The 25,663-nt window shown below is 37.8% G+C and overlaps 1 protein-coding gene across 2 annotated transcripts in view; it reads right to left on the bottom strand.

Moving 5' to 3' along the window:
- col2a1b (collagen, type II, alpha 1b) overlaps positions 1-25,193 on the bottom strand; it is a 51,771-nt gene extending 26,578 nt beyond the window's left edge. Inside the window, exons 1-24 of one of the 2 annotated variants that reach the window (XM_008408500.2) lie at positions 24,879-25,193; positions 21,469-21,678; positions 20,202-20,218; positions 19,863-19,895; positions 18,490-18,522; positions 17,751-17,804; positions 16,456-16,557; positions 15,570-15,647; positions 12,981-13,025; positions 12,046-12,099; positions 10,211-10,264; positions 9,539-9,592; positions 8,899-8,952; positions 8,750-8,803; positions 7,514-7,558; positions 7,358-7,411; positions 7,166-7,210; positions 6,948-7,001; positions 1,620-1,718; positions 1,419-1,463; positions 1,234-1,332; positions 1,002-1,055; positions 722-829; positions 445-498 (exon numbers count right to left, since the gene is read on the bottom strand). In XM_008408500.2, the coding sequence (XP_008406722.2) occupies positions 445-498; positions 722-829; positions 1,002-1,055; positions 1,234-1,332; positions 1,419-1,463; positions 1,620-1,718; positions 6,948-7,001; positions 7,166-7,210; positions 7,358-7,411; positions 7,514-7,558; positions 8,750-8,803; positions 8,899-8,952; positions 9,539-9,592; positions 10,211-10,264; positions 12,046-12,099; positions 12,981-13,025; positions 15,570-15,647; positions 16,456-16,557; positions 17,751-17,804; positions 18,490-18,522; positions 19,863-19,895; positions 20,202-20,218; positions 21,469-21,678; positions 24,879-24,972 (1,593 nt within the window). In that variant the 5' untranslated portion in view covers positions 24,973-25,193. The remainder of the gene's footprint in view (positions 1-444; positions 499-721; positions 830-1,001; positions 1,056-1,233; positions 1,333-1,418; positions 1,464-1,619; positions 1,719-6,947; positions 7,002-7,165; positions 7,211-7,357; positions 7,412-7,513; positions 7,559-8,749; positions 8,804-8,898; positions 8,953-9,538; positions 9,593-10,210; positions 10,265-12,045; positions 12,100-12,980; positions 13,026-15,569; positions 15,648-16,455; positions 16,558-17,750; positions 17,805-18,489; positions 18,523-19,862; positions 19,896-20,201; positions 20,219-21,468; positions 21,679-24,878) is intronic. The other variant, XM_008408501.2, reaches the window with a different exon arrangement.
- Positions 25,194-25,663: the final 470 nt, after the last annotated feature.

The raw sequence follows: 25,663 nt of genomic DNA on the forward strand, positions 1-25,663 counted from the left end.
CTGCTTTATTCAACTTAACTTGATTTAAGAATTATGAAGAATTGAAAAATGATATTTTAGAAATTTCATCCGGGACTTGATACATTACTACTTCTACTACTACAACAAATAGTATTATTAATAATAGTAAAATATAAATTTGCTTATAAAGCATTTATACATCAATCGATGCTCTCTAGGGAACAATAAAAAAATGACAAAAATTTTGCTGATTTTTGGCGTACGATAGACAATAATTAACAAATCATTTCCCAGTTGTCAACTTTGCAGATTGAGATCAATTGGGACAAGTCAGCAAATGGAAGATTAAATATTGCTTGAGGTGAAATGATATCTGTCAAATAGAAATGATTCTTTTCAAACTGTGTACTTTATGTCTTCTCACTGTCAGTTTTGAGGTTGAGAAATATTTTTGTTACATATTATTCTGTAACCATAGCTCACCTTGTGACCAGCCAGACCATCCTGACCAGGGAAACCACGGTTACCAGGAGCTCCCTATGAAGTAAACAAAACAAAACAAAAAAATCAAAGTTATGGTTTCATCATGAATAAAATATGTATTTAAAAGAAACAACAAGCTCAACTATGTCATTATCATGATGTAACCATGGCATTCATTATGAACAAAAGGTTAAGCATTAATTTAACAGAAATTTTAACTCTAAACTTGTTGTATTTTCTTCAAAGTAACCAGTTTAATTAGATTTTTGATACTTACTCTTTCTCCTGGAGGTCCTAGAGGTCCAGCAGAACCAGGCTCACCTCTGGGTCCTCTCTTGCCTTCTTCTCCTTGAGGGCCAGGGGCTCCCTGAAGTCCAACTGGTCCCTGTCAACAAATTCAATTTGTAGAGAAAAACCACCATCAAATTGGAGTGAAAGAAAAAAGATTAAATATTAAAAGCCTTGTCTGAAGGAACATAATATTTCTTATTTACTTTAAAACAAAACAAAACAAAAAAATTGACATTCAAAATGAATAAAATGAAAACAAAACTCACAATTTCTCCCTTTGGTCCAGCTTCCCCTTTGAATCCGGCGATTCCTGGATCTCCCTAGATCCAAAGAGGAGATAAAGAGAAGTAATAAGAAGGGACGGCATTTTCCAGATTAATCATTCTGAAAGAGAAATTAGCAGCAAACATAATTTCTGTACTGTAAACCAAATTAGAAGCCAGGTAGTTTCTAAACAACAGAGCTCCAATAAAGTATATAGAGTCATAAAGTATGTACAGATGTTCCTTTTGGTCCAAGAGGTCCAGTTGCTCCCTGAGGTCCAGGAGGCCCACGAGGTCCAGGGAAGCCAGGAGCACCTGCGATACCTGGAGCACCCTACAGAAAGACAGAGAAGAGGAAGTGAAGTCGACTGACTGACTGATCAAAAACAACAGAAACAAACAAACAAAAAAAAAACTTACTGCTGAGCCTTTAGCTCCAGGGATACCATCAGTGCCAGGATTACCCTGCAGGAAAAAGAGACAAAACAAGCAAATATGCTAAAATAAATCATCTTCATAATTAAATATGTTTTGAACTGACTGAAGTCAGGGTTTATTGAATTAATAATATGGTTTATCCCATATCTTTATTTTCAAATTTTTGTTTATGGAATCACTTACAGAAGCACCAGAGGGTCCAGATGATCCAGGAGTGCCTGACTCTCCACGGGGCCCCTGGGCTCCTTCGGGACCACGAGCGCCAGTAGGACCAGCTTCACCCTAAGTACAACACAGACAAAAGGGCAATCATTTATTAATTTGTGTTGACCACATGCAATTGATCGTCTTAATTTTACAGAACTTTGATAAACTTTCAAAGGTACAAAAAAATATTTCTGAAATGTGCCAGAAAACCAGGCATTCATTGTTCATTCAATTAAAATGAATTAACAATTTAGAGAAGGAGCAAAACTTTTATTATTAAAAGTTTTATCCAGCTGTATATTAACAAATTATACTGCCCTATGCGGATGCTATTTAGACAAAACACAGATTTAACTCAAAACCAATTACATGTGCTCCAAATTTACACAATTATCACTCAGGAAACCATTTAGTTATTAACTGATTTAAAAAAGCTGACATCTGTTGAATCATCTGTTCTATAAGTTTAATTAAAGAGAAGAAAAAAGGTACAATCATGATTAGTTATTGGCCCTAATATATATATAACATGTGTTTAAAAGTGTCTGATCATTTTTAAGCTCATTTCAGGATTTATCAATTTGGAAGTGAGCTCAGGATTAAATCCCACAGCTCACTCTCCACTTAGGAGAGATCTGTCAAGTTTTTAAAGAGGTAGTAGTACAAAACTGGTTCTGCATCTGCATGACTGTATTTGCTTGGTGTAGTACAACAGCATTCACACAACTTCATCTTGTGCGACTGTCTTTCAAAGAAGAGTAGCCACAGGTCCCAGTCCATTTGGCGCCCTGGGCGAACCACCTTTGCGGCCATCAGAAATAATAGAAAATTACTGCTATTTTGGTACACACAAAAAAAGCGGCTCATGCCACTCCCCCACAAGAAGCTGCCCTGGGAAGTTGCCCATGTCGCCCATATCAGAAGAGGATATGGGCGACACTGAGAGTAGCAATCTGGTCTCAGTCTCGTCTTTTTTCAAATGGCAACAGAAAGAACAAAATGATTTTGGAGAGACCCTCGTCACAGCAATGTGTGGCTACCAGAAACTGCTTGTGCTTGCAAACCAAAAACTGAAACTCAGTCCATGCATCAGGTGATCTCATCAGCAGTTATCAGTACATATAATTGGAAAGACTCTCACAGCTTGCTTGAATTAAATCCATACTTACCAAACATCCTAATCCTAATCTTCCTCCTCTTCAAGCAGTTTCAAATAATATCTGATGAAGCCAATTTGTTATTAAAGCCTCTGATCTGTCCTCTGGTCTGAGAACAGAGCTGAAGCACAAAGCACAGAACAGTGGATAGTGCTGCTGCTTCTAATGATTCCTATTCTCTCCAGAACATCTTTTCACATCTCCAGGCTCTCTTCAGTTTGATCCCAACCCTCATCATAGACCATAATGTCGTCTCCATACATTCTAGCCAATGAATAGGCAGAGCTGTGCAACCTCGTCGGTCTACCTTCCCATCACCATTGCAAGCAAAACGTTACACACAGCTGATCCCTTTTGCATCACTCCCTTCTCACTGTCGTTGTGTATGTCCTGCATCTTCATCATACACTTCACTGGATCACCTCATTACTAATGCAGTACCACTGTTTGTGCCCGCTTTGGATGCACCGATCCACTTTCTTCACTTCAGATACCGATACTGATATCTGAGGCTTAGTACCGGCCGATACAAGCCGATACAGAAAAGCAGCTGAGTCGACTTAAAGCATTTCTTTTTTTAGACACAGATATACATGTACTGACTTACAAATTTATTTGAAAACTCTATCCCAGTAGAGCACACTTAAATACACTATAGCTTCATAAGCTTGGTCAAACATGCAAAAACAACACAACTTTACTTTGTACAGTCACTGCAATTAGATCTATAACAGCCAATATAAAATAAATAAACTGAAACTGACAAACTGCAAAAAATCTTCTTTTAAATGGTTAGGAAGTGAAATTAGAAATTCTAAATAAAATGTAAAATAAATAATAAAGCATGACGTCGCTCAAAGCACAAGGCTTACAATGAGACTGAATAGATCTGCCTTTATGGATTGTGCACATTGTTACTGATTTCTGATCTAGATATTTCTTCTACAGATGTTAAAATCGGAACAGTCTCTAGTACCCATCTAAGATTTATTCAGAATATTTGGCTAACCAAACAAAAACTAGCATGTTTTCACGTAGGGCATGGTTTGGATTACTTTTGTCCCTCAGTCCAATCCTTATTTGAGTATCTGAAACTGCTGTTTCACAAACAGATCTTATCTATAACGAGAAAAATATTTGCTAATGGTGCAGCAAGTGCTTTCTCTAGACCCACAAAGACAAAACTCATCAATCTCAGTCCTCTATTGTTCTTCTAAAATTGAATATCTGTTCCCTGTTAGCATATTCTCACCATCAAGGATTGTGTTAAACCATCTGTTGAAAGAGATCACAGCCCTCTCTCCAACACATCTCCGTAATCTCTTCATCCTCTTCATGTTTGCCCACACTTCCTCCAGACTAAATCTCTAAACTTTTTGAATCTAACTTTCCTCCATCTGTCCTCTTTAGTCTCTTATTTTTATTATTTAGCTCCTCAGTGTACTCCTCTCATATTCTCAACCCACTTCTTTCACTAATTAGCACGTTCCTATTTTCATTCTTAATCACAAGCATGTCAGTTTGAACCTATTGCTACTATTTATCCAATTAAAATAATTCCCTTTCTCCTTCCTTTGTGTCCAGTTTGCCATACAAGCCCTGTGAAATGATGAAATGCAATAGTTCCTTGGACAAACATTTTTCAGCAAACATGACAAAATCAACAGGATGTGATTACATTATGTTAAAAATAATGACACAAAAGTGAATCTGTGTTTCTATAAGATTGGATTTTCAATATTTGTTTAGAAATTGTGGAAGGAAACTGAATAAAAAATACTTCCATATACATTTCTGATCTATCCAAATCAAACAACTTTGCCTCAACCTCTGCTGTACTTGTCCAGTCATCTGGCACCTCTTCTTTTTTTGTAACTGCCTTACCATTCATCATTTTATTTTGTTGACAATTGTTGCCCATTGATGTGGAAAACATGGGATCTTTTGGGAATACATAACAAAATGAAGTCTTTAAAACTACAGAGAGAAAGATTTTTCATATGTGCAAAACGAACAGTTGCAAGGAGCTAATTCACGCTAATGTCAAACCAAACACAGCTCATAGAATTAGCAAAAAAAAAAGAGAAAAAAACTAAGAACATCTCACACTCTTCAGGTCTCAGTTAACAAGTCAAATATTAAGGTTTATGACAGTAAAATTACAAAAACTGAGGACATGTATGGTTTGTTTGGAGTGATTGCCAGGAGAAAGAATTTTCCATTATTGCAAACTTGTATCTGAATGAACTATGAAATGTTAGGTTGTAAGACCAAAGTATAGATGTTTGGCCAAAATGCACTTGCTGTGTATGAAGAAATTCTGCACAATCACCCAATGACTACTGTCAGGTATGGTGGTGGAGTGTTTATGATTTGGGATCATCCTTCAGCCACAGAGAGAGGAGGAGGAGTGGTAATTTAGTCAGATGACTAACTTTGCTGTTTACTAAATTATTCTGTAATCAAATGTGAAGCAAAGTGTCTAATAGCTTAAGCTTAACCCTAAGTCCTAAGCCGGACAGCAATCCAAAACATAGAAGGCAATTCCTAACATACTGGCCGAAAAAAAAATTTATATTAAGATTTGCAATGGCCTAGTCAAAGCTCAGACCTCAAATAGATTGAAATGCAGTGATACAACTTTTAGATGACTGTGCATAAACTAACGTCAGGTAACTTTATAAAAGCTGAAGTATCATGAGATGAGATTTCTCCACAGAAATGAAAGAAACTAACAAAGTCTAAAGATCCCAACTATTAAATCATGGGGTGTACTTAGTTTTTCACATGACTATGGATCAAAACATTAATATAAAAATCTCTGTGTCAGTTCAGTTTATTTAAAATAATATTTTAAAATATTATTAAACAAAACACCTAATATTTAGACTTTTCTAGGCCTCTCTGTAGTTTGTTCAACCAACCCAAGTAAATAATATATAGCAGATGTTTTGGTTCAGCACTGAAAAAACTTGGGCCTCTATTCCAAAGAGTTATTCTGGGAACTCTCTTTCTGTGGAGAAAGGGCCAACATTTTACTGCTGGTAAGCAGCCTCAGGGTGGTGAATGGAATTCCTTTAGTAGTAAAATTTAAATAATAGCAACAAATTTTTGCTGAGACATAAACACTTGTGTGCAAAATATTTAGATTGAACAGACAGGTTTCTTTTCACCTTGACAAAGTTATTTCTATTGTCTACATTTTTACAGACACCAAAATGAGGTTGAGAGCACTACACAAAATATTGTAATGCCATGTTTTCTTTAAACAAATAATAAAAATGTACATTAAGCTAAATAAAACTGTCACTTCTTTTCTTTTCAGGAGTTCAGTTTATTCAGCTGTGCTGCAGCCAACTTTTTTTCTATGCTGGAGTCAGTTCAAAGCTTTTCTCATAAGGTTCAAAGGAGCAAAGAAGAAACAGTAAGATGAGATTGTAATAAATAAATGCTAAAGAGAGAAAAAGCAGGTCTCAAAAAACACTCCTCAAGGAATCACAGAAGCACGAAATATGATATTTTTAACAGTTTTCCATCAGGGGACGTTAGACTAGTCACAAAAACTCACATACAGTTTCTCACAATCCACTGCAAGCAAAATACATCATGTGTTTTTAAGTATTTTGTGTCATCAAAATGCATAACACAATAGAAAAAAAAAAAAAAACACTTCTCTCCAGTCTTTGCTATGGCAAATTCAAGGGAAGCTGTTACATTTTGAAAAGAGATCCTCCATTTACAATTCCTAGAAGACTTTCCAAACAAAAGAGAGTTGAGTCTCTCTGCCATCATGTAAGAATAAATCATAGAGAGAAAAGACATAAAAATACAGTGTTGGGATCAAAAGATAAAGATGGAAACTAAAGAAAACATCTTCTTTATTTTACAGCCCAAATGGAGCAAAGCTCTTCTGTTTCAAAATCTCAATATATTCCCTCAGAAAATCTTCCTTAAAGTCAATACATGAATCTTTCAGAAAACGTGTTCTTTTTATTACAAATATGTTAATATGTTTCTTTCAGAAAACAATTAGCAGTAAATAATTTGAAAATACAGGAAAAAAAGAAACAACTAAACTAAACAACACTTTATTGAAAATAACTGTAAGAACTGAGTTGGTGCTGGATTTGGTCATTTTGTTGCCTACCTTTGTACCAGGAGATCCGGGGAAGCCTGGAGCTCCAGCTGGACCAACAGGGCCCTAAAACAAGAGGAAAGACAGGTGACACATGCAGCTGTTAGAGTTCAGGCTCTCAACTAGCAAAGTGAGGGTAAAAACACAAATTTCACACAGTAAACTGAACTTGTTACTTATTAAATACAAATATCTTAAGCTGGTTAAAATATATTTAAAATGATACTTACTGGAGGACCAGCAGGACCGGGCAAGCCATCGTTTCCACGTGCACCCTGAGCCCAGAACACACTAAGTTACAGCAAAGCTCCAGTGTATAATTTTCACTTCACCATTCTTAATTCATTGATCAAACAAAGGCAAAAAACAACGTGTTAAATCCAAATCCAGAGCCGGCTTTTAGTGAAGAAAGTTGCACCTACAGCAGCTCCAGTGGACCCGGGACGTCCTCTCTCCCCAGGCAAACCACGAGGTCCCTTTGCAAGAAAAAAAATTTAATAAGACACTATTCTTATTATCTGTGAATAAGTGTTTCTTTTTTTTTACGTGCTGCTTTTGTATGGCCAATGAACACACACCATGGGTCCGGGAGCGCCGCTCTCGCCAGGAGCACCAGCCTCACCCTAAAAAAAAGAAAGATTTAGTTCTTAATATGGCAAGACAATTTCACAAAACTCAATAAAATGTTGTTTTTTTTCTTCTAATTGTCATCTGTCATCTTAAGTTGGAAAAATTAGAAGTTTAATGTCTAAGCACTTTATAAAACACCTTAGTGTATGTTTACCCAGTAACTATGGTTCTCAAACTGTGGTTCAAGTGCAACATATGTGTAGGACATCAGCTATTTACAAGGTTAATATCATCTGAATTATCTATAATGTTAACATAAAACCAAACAGCTGAGTCATTAAAACACTTTCATCTTTGCATTTAAATATAAACCACTCAAAAAGGAAGCGAAGCTGAGAATATTTTGAGAACTGGCAGAAGCTGCAGGGGAACCGAGAAGGACCAGTGGTTGCTTATGCTGCACTCCATTTAGCAAGGATTTTAAGAAAGTGAGTCTGGAACAAAAAATGTTAAGCTCAACATAACAAGGTTCTGGCTAAAAAGTCAGAAAATCAGTGGGATTTTTCATTTTTTCTACTCCATCACCAGATTAACAACAACACATCCTAATAGCCATGTACATTTAGCTCAGGATATTAATAGCCTTAGTAGATGTGGATTCTAGATTATTTTAATTCAACAAATAACTTTCTTTCTAATAAGAAATTAGACAGTGATCTTTCAAATGGTTAGGAAACACAGTAAAATGAGTATAAATTTAAAAGAATTTAGTGATCAAAATAAATCTATCAGATTCAAATCAACACTTTGGCTCTGACTTGTACCTGACAGAGAACAGGAGTTTTGGGCTTAAATGACTGTTTTCACTCTAAGCATTAAACCAATAAAGGCACATGTTCACAAATACAGGTTTTATGGGAAAGATTTAATACCAACTAGATCTATACAAGCTTTCGCAGCAATATTGGATTTTGAATTGAAGTTGGTCAGAGACATATATCTTTTTCTGTTGTTATTCTAAAATCAGAATCTTGAAAGTCTTACTTTAAGAAATACATTTTGACATTTTTATCTGAAATATTCAGTGGAAAAGAATAAGAATTTCTTTTCTTTCTTTCCCAACAGTATGGTGATAGCTGGTAAACTCAGCGTTAGACCAACTGATGCAATAGCCAATGTAGCTTTCAAATGTTGTGTAACAAGTACAAGCTTGACAAAGATCCAACATGGAAACAAATTCCCACCTTCGAACCAACAGCACCAGTTTCTCCCTTTGTACCGTCAAGACCTGGATAACCCTGAGGAGGTGATAATGCAGAGAAGCTACAGTCAATAATCTGAGAATTATTAGCTCCATGTTTTGGGGAGAAAATCTTTAAGGTGACAAACTCACTCTGTGTCCCTTGATGCCTGGCAGACCAGGAGTTCCTGGGAAACCACGAGCTCCCTGTGCAACAAAAGGAAGTAGAACATTGGAGGAGGTCACTGCAGTGAAGGAAATGAAGGCAAAGTCCATGCTTTTTATTTTAAATTATTATTATGCTTTTAACAAAGCAGAAAATAGACAAAGAATGCTAACAAGTTACAATGGGTTCATCTTGTGCTTTGATACTAAATTGTTCTCAAACTAAAAACATGTACCCACCTTTTGACATAATTAATCTTATTTAAAGGCGGTTAGTTCACCTATGTGAGTGCTGAATCTTGTAATCAGTAAATAAGACAGGTGTTTTACAATTTACACCTAGATAGGCTGCAGGAAGTTCCTCAGTGTTGATATAGATCTGAATCAACAAACTTTTTTTATTCTGTAAAATTATGTATGCAAGTTGAATGTTGTTATTTAAAGTTCAAGTTACATTTGCTGTGACTGAGATTTAGCAGTAACAAAGTGCCAAAAAATGAAATATATCATTAACTCATTTTGTTTACCATTATCAATGCACATTGTATCATCTCCCAAGATAAAAATGTCTTTTATGAGCTTCCTGCATAGACATTTTTAGAAAAAGTAGCTGACTGGAAGGACTCACCTGAGGTCCAGTGGGTCCACGGTCACCTGATTTCCCTGGTTTACCTGGTTCACCCTAAAATAGAAACATATTAAGTAAATCACATGAACATGTATTTTTAGTCTTTCTGCATGCGTTTGTTTTGTTTTTGCAAGTGCTGACAGCAGTGCTATGAGTACTCCTAGTGGACAAAATGTGAAACGTGAAATGTCTACTGCCATCATGTGGACAAAGAGGGGTATTACAAAGAGCAGGCATTTGAACAAGTGAACCCACTGAAAAAACATATTCTTAAACAGGGAAGAAGAATTAAAATCAACTAATTAGAAAGAAATATTGAATCACTCAACGCCACAAAGGTGACAGTTTTGTTTGTTTAAATAAATAAAGTGTCAAAGCAATAACAATTAAACAATGCAACTTAACTCTTATTTCTATCTCATTAAATTGGGAAACCCGTAGTTCACACATTTTGACACATTGCACAATTTGTCTTGCAAGAAAAATTAATTGTTTAAGATCTCATTATTATGACAATTTTACTGTAATTTACAAGTTCTTAATTAACCCATCAAAATAAATGTTAAATAGTTAATTAAATAGTTAAGATATAAAAAAAACTTTATTAAAATACAAATTATTACAATAATAATAATAATTATTATTATTTTTAAATAAATTAATTTCACTTACATCATCTCCGGGTTTTCCAGGAGGTCCGGAGGGGCCACGGGGACCCATGGGGCCCTGTTTGTGTAGGAGACACACACACACACACACAAAAAAGGTGAGTCACAGTTCCCATTTATAGCCAGCAGGGGGCAACAAGCACACAGTTTATATTTTTAACTGATGAGTGACGACAATAGAGACTGCCTTTCTCTCTGTGATCAGGTCTGATAAAAACAGAAGAGCAACATTTAACTAAGACACAAGTAAACAATTTCACTTTAATTAAGTTCTGACCTTTATGGGTATTTACCTTATTAAATCACAATTAGTTTATAAAAATGAATTAACGCTTAAACTGATAAGTTTGCATTGCATAAGAAAATCCTTAGCAGTGACATTGTTCTAGCTTTTTTTCTGCATTTTACAATAAGAAATGGTTCAATTAACTGTTAAATTTAAACAATTAGCAAAAAATAAGAAATCGTAAAGATGTGGACAAAGTAACATAAACATACAAACTTTAGCTTGCCTTGTATTCAGTTTACCTTTCTTGTAATTTCAGTGAATTATAGGATGACTGAAACAATTACAGTCATTCTGTAATTGTATTGCTCTCATGTTCATCCATCCTTGCTGACATTTTTTACTTGTTATTTTTACCTCATTCTAGAGATCAAACCGTGTGTCAACGTTTGATCTCTACGTAGGGCACCCTATGTTAGTATTACAGATAAGTGATCGTAATCTTTTCAAGCTAATGAAGTGCAGTGCATTCAGAATTTTATATTCTGACAGGAAACACCAGGACAAACATTTCTGATTCGCTGAACTACACACTGTCAAAACTGTGACTTCTCCAATTATTTTCTGGAGCTGATTTTTGATTCTAATCACACTTAATGATGTGCTGGCACATTTAAAAAAAAAAAGTCATGGCTGTGTGATCTCCACATGAGCAGATTATCACAGCAGTGGGGAGACTTCATCCTGTCGACCTGCTGAGGGGAACAGGGAGGATGGGAAAAGATGGATAACATGAGTTTAGGAAGTCTTGAGGTAGTGATTGACTCCAGAAGAAAAGAAGAGAAAACAATAACATCTAAAAACTATATACTGGAGAAAAAACAAACTTGTTCGCTGTTAAAAGAAACCAAGACAGAAAGAAAAGAGACTGTCAAACTTTTCCCAGTGTGATGACATGTTTGTGTCACATAATCTGAGACCTAACGGATCACTGAAGATAATCTGAGGCATCAAAATGTAGCAACTAGATGGGCACAAAAAATTGGATAGGAGTTGTCAAGAAATGGAGCACAGACAGGAAACTGCACTGCTTTCCATTAGCTTTGGGAGTCTGAACACAGATCTGTTTCAGTTGAACTAAAAAATAAATAAATAAACAAACTGTCGTATCTCCTGTTTGTTGTGTTGCTGATTATTTTCTCCATTGTATTTCACACTCACAAACAGAGACTGTGACATAAGCGTGCTGTAAGTTTAATAAAAAGCTATGGTTTTTTGCTCCGACCTTGACTTTGTTTTATGTGGGCAACAGTCAGATGAACTGCACCTCCCAAACACAAATGCTGACTTTAGAGGCTTATTACATTTTTTTTTTTTTTTTTACATTTGGAACAACAAGGAGCCTCAGAATAACTTATTTAATTCAGATCAATTTCTTAAGAGATGTGAAAGCCATGAACAAAAAATAGAAAAAAAAAAAAACAAAACTAAAACAATCTGCCTAAAAAAGCGGTAAATAATCAGACAGAAGGTTATAACAGAGGCTAATATTAAAGTATCAAATCCTACAGAGCTTTTCCAAGAGAAGGGACATTTCAGAGCAGGGTACTTACAGATTGTCCAGGCTCTCCAGCTTCTCCTGGGCTGCCTTGGAAACCTTGTGGGCCCTGAGAAGATGAGGGAGGCGAAAGGTGATTGGATGAGAGCAAGATCTGTTTCACTCACAAACACAACTGCTGTTCATTGTTGATTCTTTAAAAAGCAACAATATGACAAAAATGATTCAAAAACTATTCAAAGGTTGCTGGGCTTCTGAAAATTGAGGTATCACTTTTTTTTTTCTTCCATTTTTCGCAGATTTTTATGACAAAAAGCATAAAATGTTTTAAACAGATATAAATAACAATAACTAAATCGTTTTTAAATAAGGAGCTGTTGTCAGTGAAAAAAAGAAGTCATGCCTCCTTTCATAAGACTCTACCATGCATGTGCATCATATGTTAAGTTGACAAACGTCTCTGAATCTGAGCCCATCACTGTAATTAAACCAAAGGACCGAGGTGGGGCAGGTGGCACTGTCTGCAGGCTGGCAGGAAGGACTGAAAGCGCTAAAGTGTGGTTGTAGTGGAAAGAGGAAGGGCGTGTTTGTGTGCATGTGTGTGTCTAGAGGGTGGGGGCTTGTAAGCCCACTGGGCAGTATGAAAGGTAAATTGTCAGGTGTTCAGCAATCTGTCTGGGATGTGGCACAGGAAAAAGCCCCGCAGGCTGCAGCTGGGAGACGAAAGTCTTCTAAGGTGCCGGGAAAAAAAGCCCACAGTCTCATTTAAAAGATGTCTGCCAGCTTGTGATATGCTGTCCTCCCTGGAGTCTGAAAACTCTGTGGTATTATGAAGGTCAGTGCAGCTGTCTGAGGTGGATCATAAAGAGCGCATGCAATGCAGCATGCACTTTTACAAATATAAGACCGAAGCATGAGTACACTGCGTTAACCAGCATCTACGGCCCCTCCCAGCTTGGGTGGTGTGTTCAGAGTAAAGCAGGTACTTACAGGTGATCCTGAGGGCCCAGGTGGTCCTCTGGGTCCCATGGGGCCCTGAGGGACAGAGAGGAAACAGGTACGACATAAAAACATTATTTTCACTGGAAAACAATTAGATTTATTCTCATGTCTCTGTTTGAATATGTTGGAGGAAAATATAACCAACATATCCACTTGAATCACTCGCAGCTTTAGATGCTCATCACCTGCTTTGCCCCAAAGCTACATAATGCTCAACAGCTCTACCTGTCAAATCCATAAATCATTAGAAATTCCTCAGTGGCATTAAGACCTTCTCTTCGCTCCAATCCTTCTTTTTTAGTTTTTAAGCTCATACCCAGATCCCTTTTTAGCTGTGTTGTTACTGGAAGTGAGTTTCTATATGTTTAAAGCCCATTAGATGTGCTTCTGCTATTCCAAAAGAGGAAAAAAACAAACCATCCCACCACATTTGTCTGATTTAAAGAGAATTTGGGTTAAAATCTTAGGGTTAAGGTATCCAGCGGAAGCTCAGCTTGGTCAGACTGAAGCTTAATCTGCTCAGTGAGAATTTCTGCCTGGATTCACACGCCAAAATAATTTTTACGTTAACTTCATGCATCACTGGTCAGCAATTATACTCCGAGGGGGTGATGTGTGACGTTCCTAATTGCTTTTCTGTCTGATAAACAAAAGAGAAATCCATAATGAAAGAAGTGGGAGACAGCAGCAACTTTGTGCTAAAATAGTTCCCACTATGATGTTAATTATAAAAATAACAACCTCGCCCCCCCAACTCCTACTTCTGACAGTCATTCTCCTTCGTGACAGCATGTCCCCCTTCATTAGTGCTGTACTTATGCTTCCTCAATCATAAATGTTGGAACCTGGCCAAAGTAAATGTCACAGAACTGTACAGTGGTCCTTGGACGTGAATGAAAGTCACCTTTCAGTGGGAATGGGAAGCCCAAACCGGAGTGAGCAGAAGCTTATCAATGGGGCTTTTTATGCTCAGGATGTCTGAATATGTGTTTAAGTGTGTCTGCATTTCAGTAAAAATGCTACTAGAGTGTTTGGCATGTATATATGCAGGATTGATGTTGAAGTAAATGATTAAGGGCTCCATAAAGCATCAGTCCAGGTCAGCTGACCTCCCTCCAGGGAGCTGAAAAACTGCCAACGCAAATGTGAGCCGGCTTCACAAGGACAGAGCATAGTGGAGATCTGTCAGACAGGCATGTGGTGAGAGCATCAGGACGAGCAAAGTGAAAAGTGGGGATATGATCCACTCCAGTCACTCCCACCCTCCCTCTTTCTCTCCCTCCTGCCACAGACCCCAGCTGGGCTGAAACTCTGCCGAGCTGGATCCTTAAATAGCTCCCAGAGCGCTCCTCCTCGCTCTTTGTGAGTTTGAAATATAATGATGATCAATAGCTGCTTCAGTAATCACCCATCCTTTACTCCTTCTGAAAGTCTAATTTTTCAGCAGGAATTGGGATTTTGTGTTGTTTGTTCAACGCCAGTAGATAAATGTGTCACTTTTACTTCTTAATCTAATACCCAAATTATTTCATAATGACAGTATTGGTTTTCCTGCTCTTTACTGAATTTCAGTCTGACATGGATAATGATAGAGATGCATTGGAGTCCAAGATGTCATTTCTCATCAAAGGAATCCTAAGGTGAAAATGTTTTAAGAATGATAGAAAACTATTTGCTTAGGTTTCCCTGTTTTTACTTGTCATGGTTGCATATTGCATTGAATTCAGAGTATTTTACATAGTAATAGGAAGATACTCAGACACCTGCAAAGCTAGTAAAGTCTTACAACAACTAACTAAATCACAACAACATGATTTGCTCATTCCCCAAAATGACTTGTAAGCATAATTTTCATAATGTGTTGACTGAAGTGGTAGAAATGGTTGCTTTAAAAGCTGCTTGAAGTTATTCTTCTTTTGTCAACCATGGTTGTTTCCAAAAATAAAATATGTCTGTCATTATTTTTTACATAAAAATGACTTCTCAGGAAAAGGTATGCTGGTGAAAGGGTGCCAAAAAAGTCCAAAAAGAGCCAGAAGGGCTTCTTATGGAGGATTCAACTAATCACTCAGACTGATGCTAATACTGAGCTAAATCACAAATGGCAACAGCCAGATATGGATGTGTCTGCTCACACAGAGAGGTGAAGATGTTTTTATGTTGACTAGACATTTTGCAGAAGGTCCCTGGACAGGACTATACATGACTAGGTTACAGGTAACCCCTAAAGTAAAAGTGACTCACTGATCAAAACATTGACATTTTGGGATCATAGTCAGGAAAGTACCCAAATCTTACTCCAATGGTGAACCTATTGACACATTACACAAACATGATGTGTTTCTCAACAAAGTCTTTAACATGTATGACTCGTTTGCTATTCAACTTCAGCTTACAATACACAAACCAAAACAATAAATAATGTTTTTCTACAATAGTTTGAACTAAACTTTGCACCCTAATATGGAGAAGATTCTTGTACCAAGGTTTGAATGAGACTTAGAATATTTCCCTGGATTTGTTTTCGCATCACATGGCAGAGGTCACATGGCCGTCTCGGTGTGGCCTCTTTCTCACCATTGGTCCTTGCATCACACCCATCTGTGCGCCTCCGGCCTTCTCATCAAAACCGCTGGTCATCTGAGCAGCAAAGTTCTGGAGCGGGAAAAAAAAAAAAAAAAAACAGACCACAAATGAAAAATCTGTCAATAAAATATTATTTCCCAGGACTTTTCATGCAAAACAGCAAAGCAGAGTGCTTCACAGATTATAAAAAAAGACACCTCAATCTATCTGTCTGTTGGTCTGGAAATAGCTTAAAATGTGTTTCCAGGGTTTAGGAGTGAACATAAAAACTAAGCAGTTGCAATAAGGCAGATGAAAGGATTGTTATTATACATTCATAACGGTTAATGACCCACCTAACTTAAAGGTAAGCTTTAACTTTTTCTAAATCTAATTATCTTTGTTGGCACAATCTGTTTCTTTACTGAACTAAAACTTTTTGCATCATTTTGGCCACAGTGGGAATCAGCTTCTAAGAGATAGCGAGCTTCTGGGTATCATGTGAATCACGATGCAGACAAAGGAGAGACAGAGGGCATGTGAACCTTTTTCACAAAGTCTCTTCTCACCCCTCTACTGAAAAAGCTCCTTGCATTCCCCTCCTTAGGTCTATCTCAGCACATCACCCCCACCCCCTTTAGCCTCCCCTCTGTCCTTTCTCCTTTCTCCTGCAAAGAATGAGAGGCATTCTGTCCATTCTCTCTCAGCATCCATGCCGTTGTATCTCTGCCCCCTCCCATCTCCTGCAGTTTCACACATCTTTTGTCCTTTTTGGACTATTTTCTGCTGTTCTTTACCCCCTTCTCCTCCTAATTCTAGCCAGTCGCATCTACTCTACTCTCAGGCTTGAATATGCGTTGAGCTCCTTTATGTTGTAGCCAAAACATGAGATACTTACTCCACCAAGTCCAGGGGGTCCATTAGGTCCTGGAGGCCCAGGGGGTCCAGGGTTTCCAGGGGTGCCAGGTTCACCATCTCTGCCACGAGGACCGGGGCTCCCCTGAAGAAGGCAGAAAGAGTTAAAATAAACCTAAAAAATACTTGGAAAAGAACAAGATATAGTCAAATGTGTTCATAAAACCATTTTCTAATAAAAATTTAACTGGAAGTTTGTCAAAAAATATAAGCTTTAAGAATAAATTAAATGATTAAAAATGCAAATAATAGGAATAAGAAGAAATGTTTGCATAAAGAAAGTTTTATTTGGTTAGTTAGCAAACATCCATATTCTCATATTCTCATATTTATGGTATTATGGATATACATTATAATATTGTCTTTATCTTCTTATGCAGGGGAAAAGGGTCTAAAACAACAGTTCTTATGATCAAAGAGTCATTCATTTTTAAGTTTCTGTGCAAATCTCTGAGCTCAGGAGCAATTCATATTTTCATAGCCACTGGCCGAACACCAGGGACAGTATTAGTTAGCTACTGGTGACAGAAGCCCACAGCTCAGCTTATCATGAAATAATCTGACTTGCCAGAGGAATACCGAGTGAAATATGCCATTCAGACTCAACAAAACAAAACATTTCTGGTTTAGACATCCATTTAAAGCACTTTCATTACAGGTTGTGTTGCATGCTTGTGATTTCTCAGGCCGGCCCTGCATACCTCTGTGCATGTAGTGACAAATCACCTAGCAAGCTAATCCAAAACAAAAAAAATGTACTGAATATCTAAAATGGCTGCAGACCTTCTCGCTCGCCAAAAATAAATCCAGCTCATGTTTAAATCTGCATAAACAAGATAACTACATGGCATAAACTACTCGCCTGCAGCCTACTATCACATCCGCCTTGTTACATTAACGAGGCGATCAAAGCAGATGCAGATTTCCCACACCAAGCGACTGGGAGGCCTCCGAGAGAAGCCGACGTTTACATTATGAGTCTCCCAACAGTCTTGCATCTGTTAAACAACCCAGACCACACGGCCTAATGGAAACGACACATGACTAGTTAGAGTGTGGTGCTCAGTGAAAGGCTACTATTATCTGCAAGCTATAACACACACACACACTCACGCACGCGCACACACCCACACCCACACACGCACACACACCCTCCAGGAGCCACAGCTATCAAATTCAATCAGGCATATTGTACTCATTAACAGAGCAAGGAAGGAGTATAGTTTTTTTTGTTAAGCTTCTGGGAGATTTTCTTATTTTAATGTATATGAAACCAACCTTCTCTCCTTTGTCTCCTCTTGATCCTCGGGGTCCTTGCTCTCCTGGTGGGCCCTGGATGAACAGGATGGAAGTAAATGAGGTTAGGATTTATTTCCATACAGGTGTAAGAAGCAACTGCTGAATTTAAACTCTGATGATGAGATGAAACTTGAATTAAATTGTTATTTCACTCTCAGGGTTGCCAGATGTTTTTCATTTTGAAATTCAAAACTTTTCAATATTTTGGTCAATTTTCCACCAATTTTGACAGACGATTATAAAAACAAATTTTTTATATTCACTCCAAATATTTCTACAGTGGTCAAGCTTTAAATGCTTAAACCTAAAACCCAAATGCGTCAGGTAAGAAAGTAAATGAGATTGGAAAAAATACTTTTCTGTTTTTTCCCAATGAGTTTCTTGTTCTGAAACTCCCAGAGTTCACCTGGAGTGACATCTGTCCATGACACATCTGCAGGTGCGTTCATGCACTTACAGATAGAAAAGGACATACAAAAAAAGTAGATTTATTGGGAACATTCTGTTTTAAGTGGGTGCAAGATATTTAAATCAACTCATTTCCGGAATTTCAGATATTTAATTAGGAGTGAATACAGCCATGCTGATCTAGACTTTGATAAATTGCTAAAACAAATGCTATCTATTTCTAGACTCTACAGGACTGAATCAAAAAGCCTGTTAGTTTAAGCAATTAAAAAGGAAAAGGAAAACTTTAAAATGGAGGAAACATATATACCATGGGGCCGGATGGTCCTCTTGGTCCTACAACCTATGTTGGAAAAAAAAATCATTAAACAAATATATATTTCATATAAAACTGGTTCTGCAGAAGCTTTGCATTTACCGGATGTATTCTCTTTCAAGAGGAAAGCAAAAACATTATCTTTCCCCAATCAAAAGTAGACTAACTAATTGCTTATTTCTTCAGGCAACGCGTAAGGAGAAACATACAGTAAACAATGGCCTTTTATTTCCTGCTATGAACTGAGGCGCAAAACACTTCCAGGTGCAGCAGCAGCATTGAGGAGTTTACTCTCTCATCTGGTAGGAACTTGAATGTACAGAGGCAGTGTTGGACTTGAATACACAAGCAATCCTCTTAATCTTTTTTTTTTTCTTTTTTTACAACCTGCTTTACAACTTACTGTTAAATTACTACCACGGTTTTTAAAGTCACACCCAGAAAGCTAATTTAAAGCTTGAAGTTAATTTAAGGGTAGTTGGGCATTTGCATTTCATTCTAATACGTTTCCAGCGGTTGGTTTTACACCCATTTCCTTTAGGATTAAACCCGAGGAAGATAAACATACTAATCTCAATAAAAGGACCAGCGTAGGCTTTTCCTGACTACTACTGGTTTCATGTTCTTTGAGGTTTGACATGTGTTTTGTTGTTTTGTTGTTTTGCACACACTGTTTATATATGTGTTATCTTCAGTTGTTATAAAAACATATCAAATATGACTTTAAAAAATGTGACTTTATAATTTAACACCTGGTAATTGGGCCTCTGTCTCTTTAAAAACTCCTGCTCTTTCTGAAACTCCGCCTACAGGATGTCATTATAACATCCCTCCTCTATTAACCATTCAAGGTTTTTACCAGCGTTGCACTGAGAAGTAGCTCGTATAATGATTTCAGCTGATGTGCAGTTCCACCCAGGAGTTTACTGATTACTGCTGGCTAGTCTGAAGGAGCTGAGTGGAGGAGCAGTGGGGGAGGGGTGCTCTGTGAGGCTTGTTTGGGAGCTTGGAAACTGCAGCTCCAAAGAGGAGCTGCGTCTCAAATGCGGTGCTCAGTCCACCCTGGCGTTTTACACAGCTCAATGGTTGCCACGGGAGATTAAAGGATTTCTCAAACATGCATGAAAGAATTAAGGCAACACTCCAGGTACTTTTTTGGATTAAGGAACAACATTATAGCATGATGTAAAGCTCAAAAACATAGATTTTACTTGATACCACCCCTTTAAACAAATGCAGTATATTCACATATACTATATGTATCTTTATTGCTAGACTACCAGTGCTTTATGTAAGAACTGCATCTTCTGAAGTCAGCTTTTCCAAATCAAAAGCTAAAATTGTAATACTGTGCGATATCAACTTACATCTGTAATGTCTCCGGGTTCACCCTTCTGACCCTGATGAAAGAAAAGTGTAGCAGAAACACAATGATTAATGTGGCTTAAATACTATGTGTGACCACATTTTGAAGAAAAGTCTGTAAGAGTGTTAAATAAGACCCATGTTTGCTGTTGAGTATATAAGTGTGGCACAGTGTGTACAGGAAATGCCTATTACTCATCTGGCAACACTCATTTACATCAAACACATATCTAAATCCTTAAACGACTAGTTCTTCCTGCCTATCAATCAGGGAAAAACAGAGGCTTGACTTCACAGACACAGACAGTCATGATCAGAAACACAGTTATTTTGTGTCTCACCTTGGCTCCTGGTCCTCCTGTTAGGTGTTCACCCAAGTTTGAGATGGAATAGATCACAGTTAGTGAACAGATCGCAACATCAACCCATAAGATCAGAACAGCATTCCACAGCAGAATAAAGGAGTACATGGATCAAACACAGAAACTATTCCAAAGACCACCACCAAATCATAGTGTTTACACAAAAAAGCCCATTAGGAGAGAACAAGTGTTGGTTGTCTCACCATCTCACAAAAGCCTAAAGTTAAAGCAAAACAGGTGCATTTAATGGAAGCAGCAGAATCCAAAAAAGCTTCTGCAGAGCACATGTTTCAACAAGAAGGGCTTAAATTTGTAGCATTTTAAGTAAGGATTTTAGTACTTTACTACTAATCTTTTGCAACAAGTTAGTTACAGCTCTAATTGTGCTTAGTGATGGTAAGTAACTGGTTTTAAATAAGACTGGTTATGTTTTTATATTCAGTAAAATTATTTTTGACCAAATTTTAGGTGTGATCAAGATCAAGTCCAGTTGTGCAACCTTTGACTCCTTTTAGTAGAAATTATGAAGGCTACAAATAATCATTCAATTTCGGAAACCAGCCTTATTTCTATTTATGCTGATGATGAATTATTTTTGTTACATACTTCTTAAAAAGCAACTATTTTTGCCTTTAAACGTGTAATGTTTTTCTAGCGTTTAAACCCACAAGCATGCATTGCAAACAGTGACACCTCTGGTTTCACTGATGCTCCTCAGCCGATTTTATTTACATTTCCAAAGCTGGCCATTGGTGTTGGGACACTGAGGCCTTTGTTTATCAGGAAGCCATGGCACTTTGGAGGCGAGCGGCCTGAATGGCCTCCTTCATATACTCTGTACTCTCAGTGGAGAGTCGGGCTATTTTCTTGCCATCAGATCTGCAGAAATCCACAGAGAGGATATAGAGCAGAAATGTGAGGCCGTGGCTGCTTCACTGAGGTATTTCCTTAATCACTACCACATGTTTTCATGATACTCAGGGAAGGAGCGTATTTAAACAAGACGAGGCCAAGGTGCACCAGCTATGGAAAAACAACGGCCAGATTAAGCTTTTCACTGAAACCCTGACTAGGTGTCACTGCTTTTTCTCATCGTCTGTTTGCTTTGGGGGACAGAAAAGTGCATTCAAATTTACTACAACACCAAATATTCCAGGTGTTCTTTTATTCTCATCCCTCCAAAACAAACAGCATGATCCCACACAGTAATTTATTTATGAGAGACGTAAGATAAATAAATTACAACCAAAAGGTGGCGGCTGGTCAGCAGGGCAGATGGGGCAACACTCTCCAAATGGGATTTCAGGTTTGGGGCAGTCTCTTAGCTCCTCGCAGACAATGTCATCACACAGAACCGTTCCCGTGTCACACACACAGATGCGACAAGGCTCTGGTTTCCATATGTCCTTGTCGTTATAAAGCTGTCCTTCGTGTCTACAGGCAGAAGCATCCTCCTCTGTGTTTGAGATCCCAGACAAGGGGCACAAAGAGGAGGGTGCAGGTAGGAGGGAAGAAGGAGATTAACCCAAATAACAGCTGGCATTAAGTGAAAAATCACATAATATAATGTTCCTCTCTACAATCACTCCTCTACAGTGATAATCAAATACCTTTAGGAGGTAGTTCAATGCAAAAATACCTTGTATTATTTATTTAAACACGTAATTTACTGAAGTGGTATTTGTTAAATTTCTCTCATTAACACTGAATCAGCAAACATACCCTGAAATATGTGCATGTTAGCCATCAGAGAACCATGTTACTAATATTGACTCATTTTCATCAAGAAAATTTTAATACAGCATTAATATAAAGACTTGAACTCTCAGCTGATGAGTCGTCAAATCTCCAAAATTGCAATTGATTGTTTTGTATTCTAGTTTATATAGTGCAATTTGAGATTTAAAGTCAACATGAGGTATAAATCACATATTATAACATGCTTAATGAAGAACAGCATACTTGGTGTTTCACAAAAAGAAGCAAATATTCAATGATTATTAGCAGCACGCCTAAATGGTCAAATTATCAAAATGTGGCATATTTCTAGATTCTCTTTTCTGTTGTCTAAAAGCTCCATCCATCCATAATTAACTTATATTTAAACCTTAAGAACGTGCCAATATGGGCTAAGAACTCCGGAAGTTGAGCCTATGAAAGTATGGAGAAAAATTTAGTAAGGACTTTTTTTTTTACATTTACCCTGTATTAAGACATAAATTAATTAATCTCAGTCTCTAACTTGATCAATAACTTTGACGAATGGCTGTTCCATCTCCAATCTTGCATAACTGAGAAATCCCTTTTTCCCAATTCTTTGTTGGGTCATTAAGGGGATGTGTGCAACCTTTACAGTAGCCACAGGGTGGCGGTGTAAAACCACAGACTTCAATTTAACCTGAGCAATAGTTGCAGGAAACCTCCAATAAATAAAGTGAGTAGCACCAGTAGCTGAAGGCTTAACAAGCTAAAAATAGAGCTGGTCTACATTGTGGGAAACACCCACATTAACTGCATAAGAGAACGACTTTGATACAGGAAAAGAAAAGGTTTGCTTTTAGACCACAACCTGCCAAGGAGAACACAGGGGAATATGATGAATGTTTTAACAAGCAGTTACTGCACATGATACAAATCTGATCAAGTAAAGTAAACCTGACAACAGACAGGACAGGCACATTTTCCAAACTGGTAGAGACTGGCAGGAACACCTGCTGAGAGAAATGAACTGACTGGAGTCAATGAACCTGTGCAGACGGGTTAGAGGCGACAGATGCAGCAAAAGGTAGGCCTAAAGGTATGAACTGGTAAGAGAGGATAAGAGGTGAAGGGACAAGTACAGTAGCTGTATTTACCTTTTAGCAATGCTTAAGTCTGCCTAACCTAACAGACCACAGCAGCAATGAATGGGGTCTTTCTGGAAAGGGGACCCAGTGGACAATTGACCAACTATTGGCTTGTATAAACATGGGGAGCATTTCAACCCCCATACGGAGGCCGTGGCTGCGTCAGATGCCAGTTCAAACACATTAGAGGGAGGAAAAATGGTGGCTTTCATGTGCATTCCTTGAGGTTTTGATGTTTAACTGTACAGGGCCAGATACTATCGAAGCCTGCACCTGCCCTTCCATTGGCTCACATATGAATGATTATCCTGATATGGGATGCATTAATACCAGGCCTCCACTTGAAAGCTGAAATTTAACAGGTTTCTTATTGAGGAATATAAATAGAAAGGAATTGACTCCTGAGGGTAACTTTCATGGGACTAAAATGAACACTTGAAAAAGAAATCCTGGAGTTTCCTAGGGTCATAAAAGTTTAATCTTTTTAAAAAGTTTAATGTAACTTTTTTGACTTTTGTGCATCTTGACATTCATGACTGAAACGTCAAAATATGACCTCTTTACTATTTCTGCTAGAAAGATTTCTCCTCCAGCTAGAGAAGAAGGCTTGCATTATATCAAGACTCTTATTTCCCTGAGAGGGTAATTTGACACTTCAAATGACTTTGGCACAGCTACTTTCCTTCTTTTCTCCCCTTTCCTCTGAGAAAATACACCTTTTATTTGCTTTAAAGGTTCAGACCTTTTTTTCTACTTGTGCAGAAAAAAATAATTTACTTCTCAGAATTCAGGCCTGGTGTGCCAGTCTTATATTTTTTTCCAGTCAGTGCTATTCCCTTCTGGCTCAATCTCTCTGTCTCTCTCTGTCTCTCTCTTTCTCTCTGTCTCTCTCTCTCTCTCTCTCTCTCTCTCTCTCTCTCTCTCTCTGTCACAGCTTAATCTTTCAAATGGAAGAACTAAAATCTCATAAAATGGTATTCCTGCCCTGTTGTGGCCTCTAACATCTCTTGTGAGTGCTAAAACTAAACAACGATGCAGGTAAATTCCACTTCACCTTTACCTAAATTGGTAAATATTAGAAATTATTTTATAATGGAAAATTATATTGCTCTAATTTCAGAAAGGACAACATCAAGTTCACAATTCTATAAGTCTTTTTAAGAGTATTTTTAGTGACAGTATCACCTTTTTGCCTCAGCATGCCAGGATTCGCCTGGATGCCCTCTGACAGCGATGGAATGTGAACACATTTTACCAAAGGCCCTTGAGCCTGACCACTTTTCAGTTTTTTCTTCTGCCTCCCTCCCCCTCTTTATTAAGTGAATCTGCAGTTTTAAAGGATAGTCTGTCAAGGCCCCTCAAGCACCCGCAGGTGTCAGGCAGTTCAACTTCCAGAAAGAACTGCCAGGGTGATAGGAAAAAGCTGCAGGGTTACAGGGAAGTCCAATGTGTCACTCATATTTATTAGTCTGTCTTAAAACTAAAGGCAACTAATGCAACTTTTATCAGATAGAATAAAAGGTGTGAACTTAGAAATAGCATCCAAAGAGGCAAGATTACACTCCAGTTGCAAAGATCTCCATCAGCCTTTTGAGCAAGCACCTGTGGATTTTATAGGCAGACAATTTTCTGTATCATCTTTGCACTTTGAACCCTACAACATTTTGCGCAATAAAAATGTGATATTTCCCTTGCGTGAAGGTGCAATGACCACATCAAGTCACCACAAAAGCAAATTATTTCATAATCTTGCATCAAAGAAAAACTTCACTTGAACATTACGACAAAGTTATACATTTTAGTCACTTACGGTCATCTTCCAGTTGACATCTCACAACGGCTAATAGACAAACTTGGGATGCTATAAGAAGCAGTACAGTCCTGGAATCCATAAAGCTCAACATGTCTAAATATTAGACATGCAGCGGGGAGAGAGAAGGGTGCCAAGGCTTCTCTCAGTAATTTTTAGTGTTTTATGTCCCAGTTACAAAAAACGGACCATTCGACTTTTACCCTTCCCGGATGATAATCGATGAGGGGGGAATCCAGCGGCAGGACCCGGACCTGCAGCACAAACTCAGCACCGACCGCTTCAGGCCAGACGCTGTAGTTTTATGTCCCCGTTGTCTTCAATGAATCTTCGTATATTCCAAAATACCAGCCCGGCCCCCTTTAACCCCCAGTCAGGCTGAAATTTGACTCCCCCTTATTTCTCCCTCCCATCGGTCTCCCAGGTTCCATTATCCCACTTACAGACCACTCCTTTCCTCACGTGTGGACAGGAGCCCGAAAAAGACGCAAACTTTCTTTTTTTAAACTCTTTTCCTGTTTGCTTCTCACCTTCACCTTACTCATCGGGAGAATGCCAGCGTAGTTCGGTTGTTGCAAATTGCGGCACTTCTTTGACATTTAGTGATACAGGTGCGGCACCTGAGGTGCCTAACCTGCAACTAAAGTTTTGCACATTAAGTCTACCGTAAACGTATCACAGTCTTTTGCGCATGAAAATACCATTATGTTGTAATGGTAGCGCTCAAACTCAAAACCCCAATTTTTCTCTCTAAAAACTAAAAATAAATTATAATAGATAAATAA

Source organism: Poecilia reticulata, chromosome 5 (assembly GCF_904066995.2).
Source record: "Poecilia reticulata chromosome 5, P_reticulata-male-v2, whole genome shotgun sequence".
Lineage (NCBI taxonomy): Eukaryota > Metazoa > Chordata > Actinopteri > Cyprinodontiformes > Poeciliidae > Poecilia > Poecilia reticulata.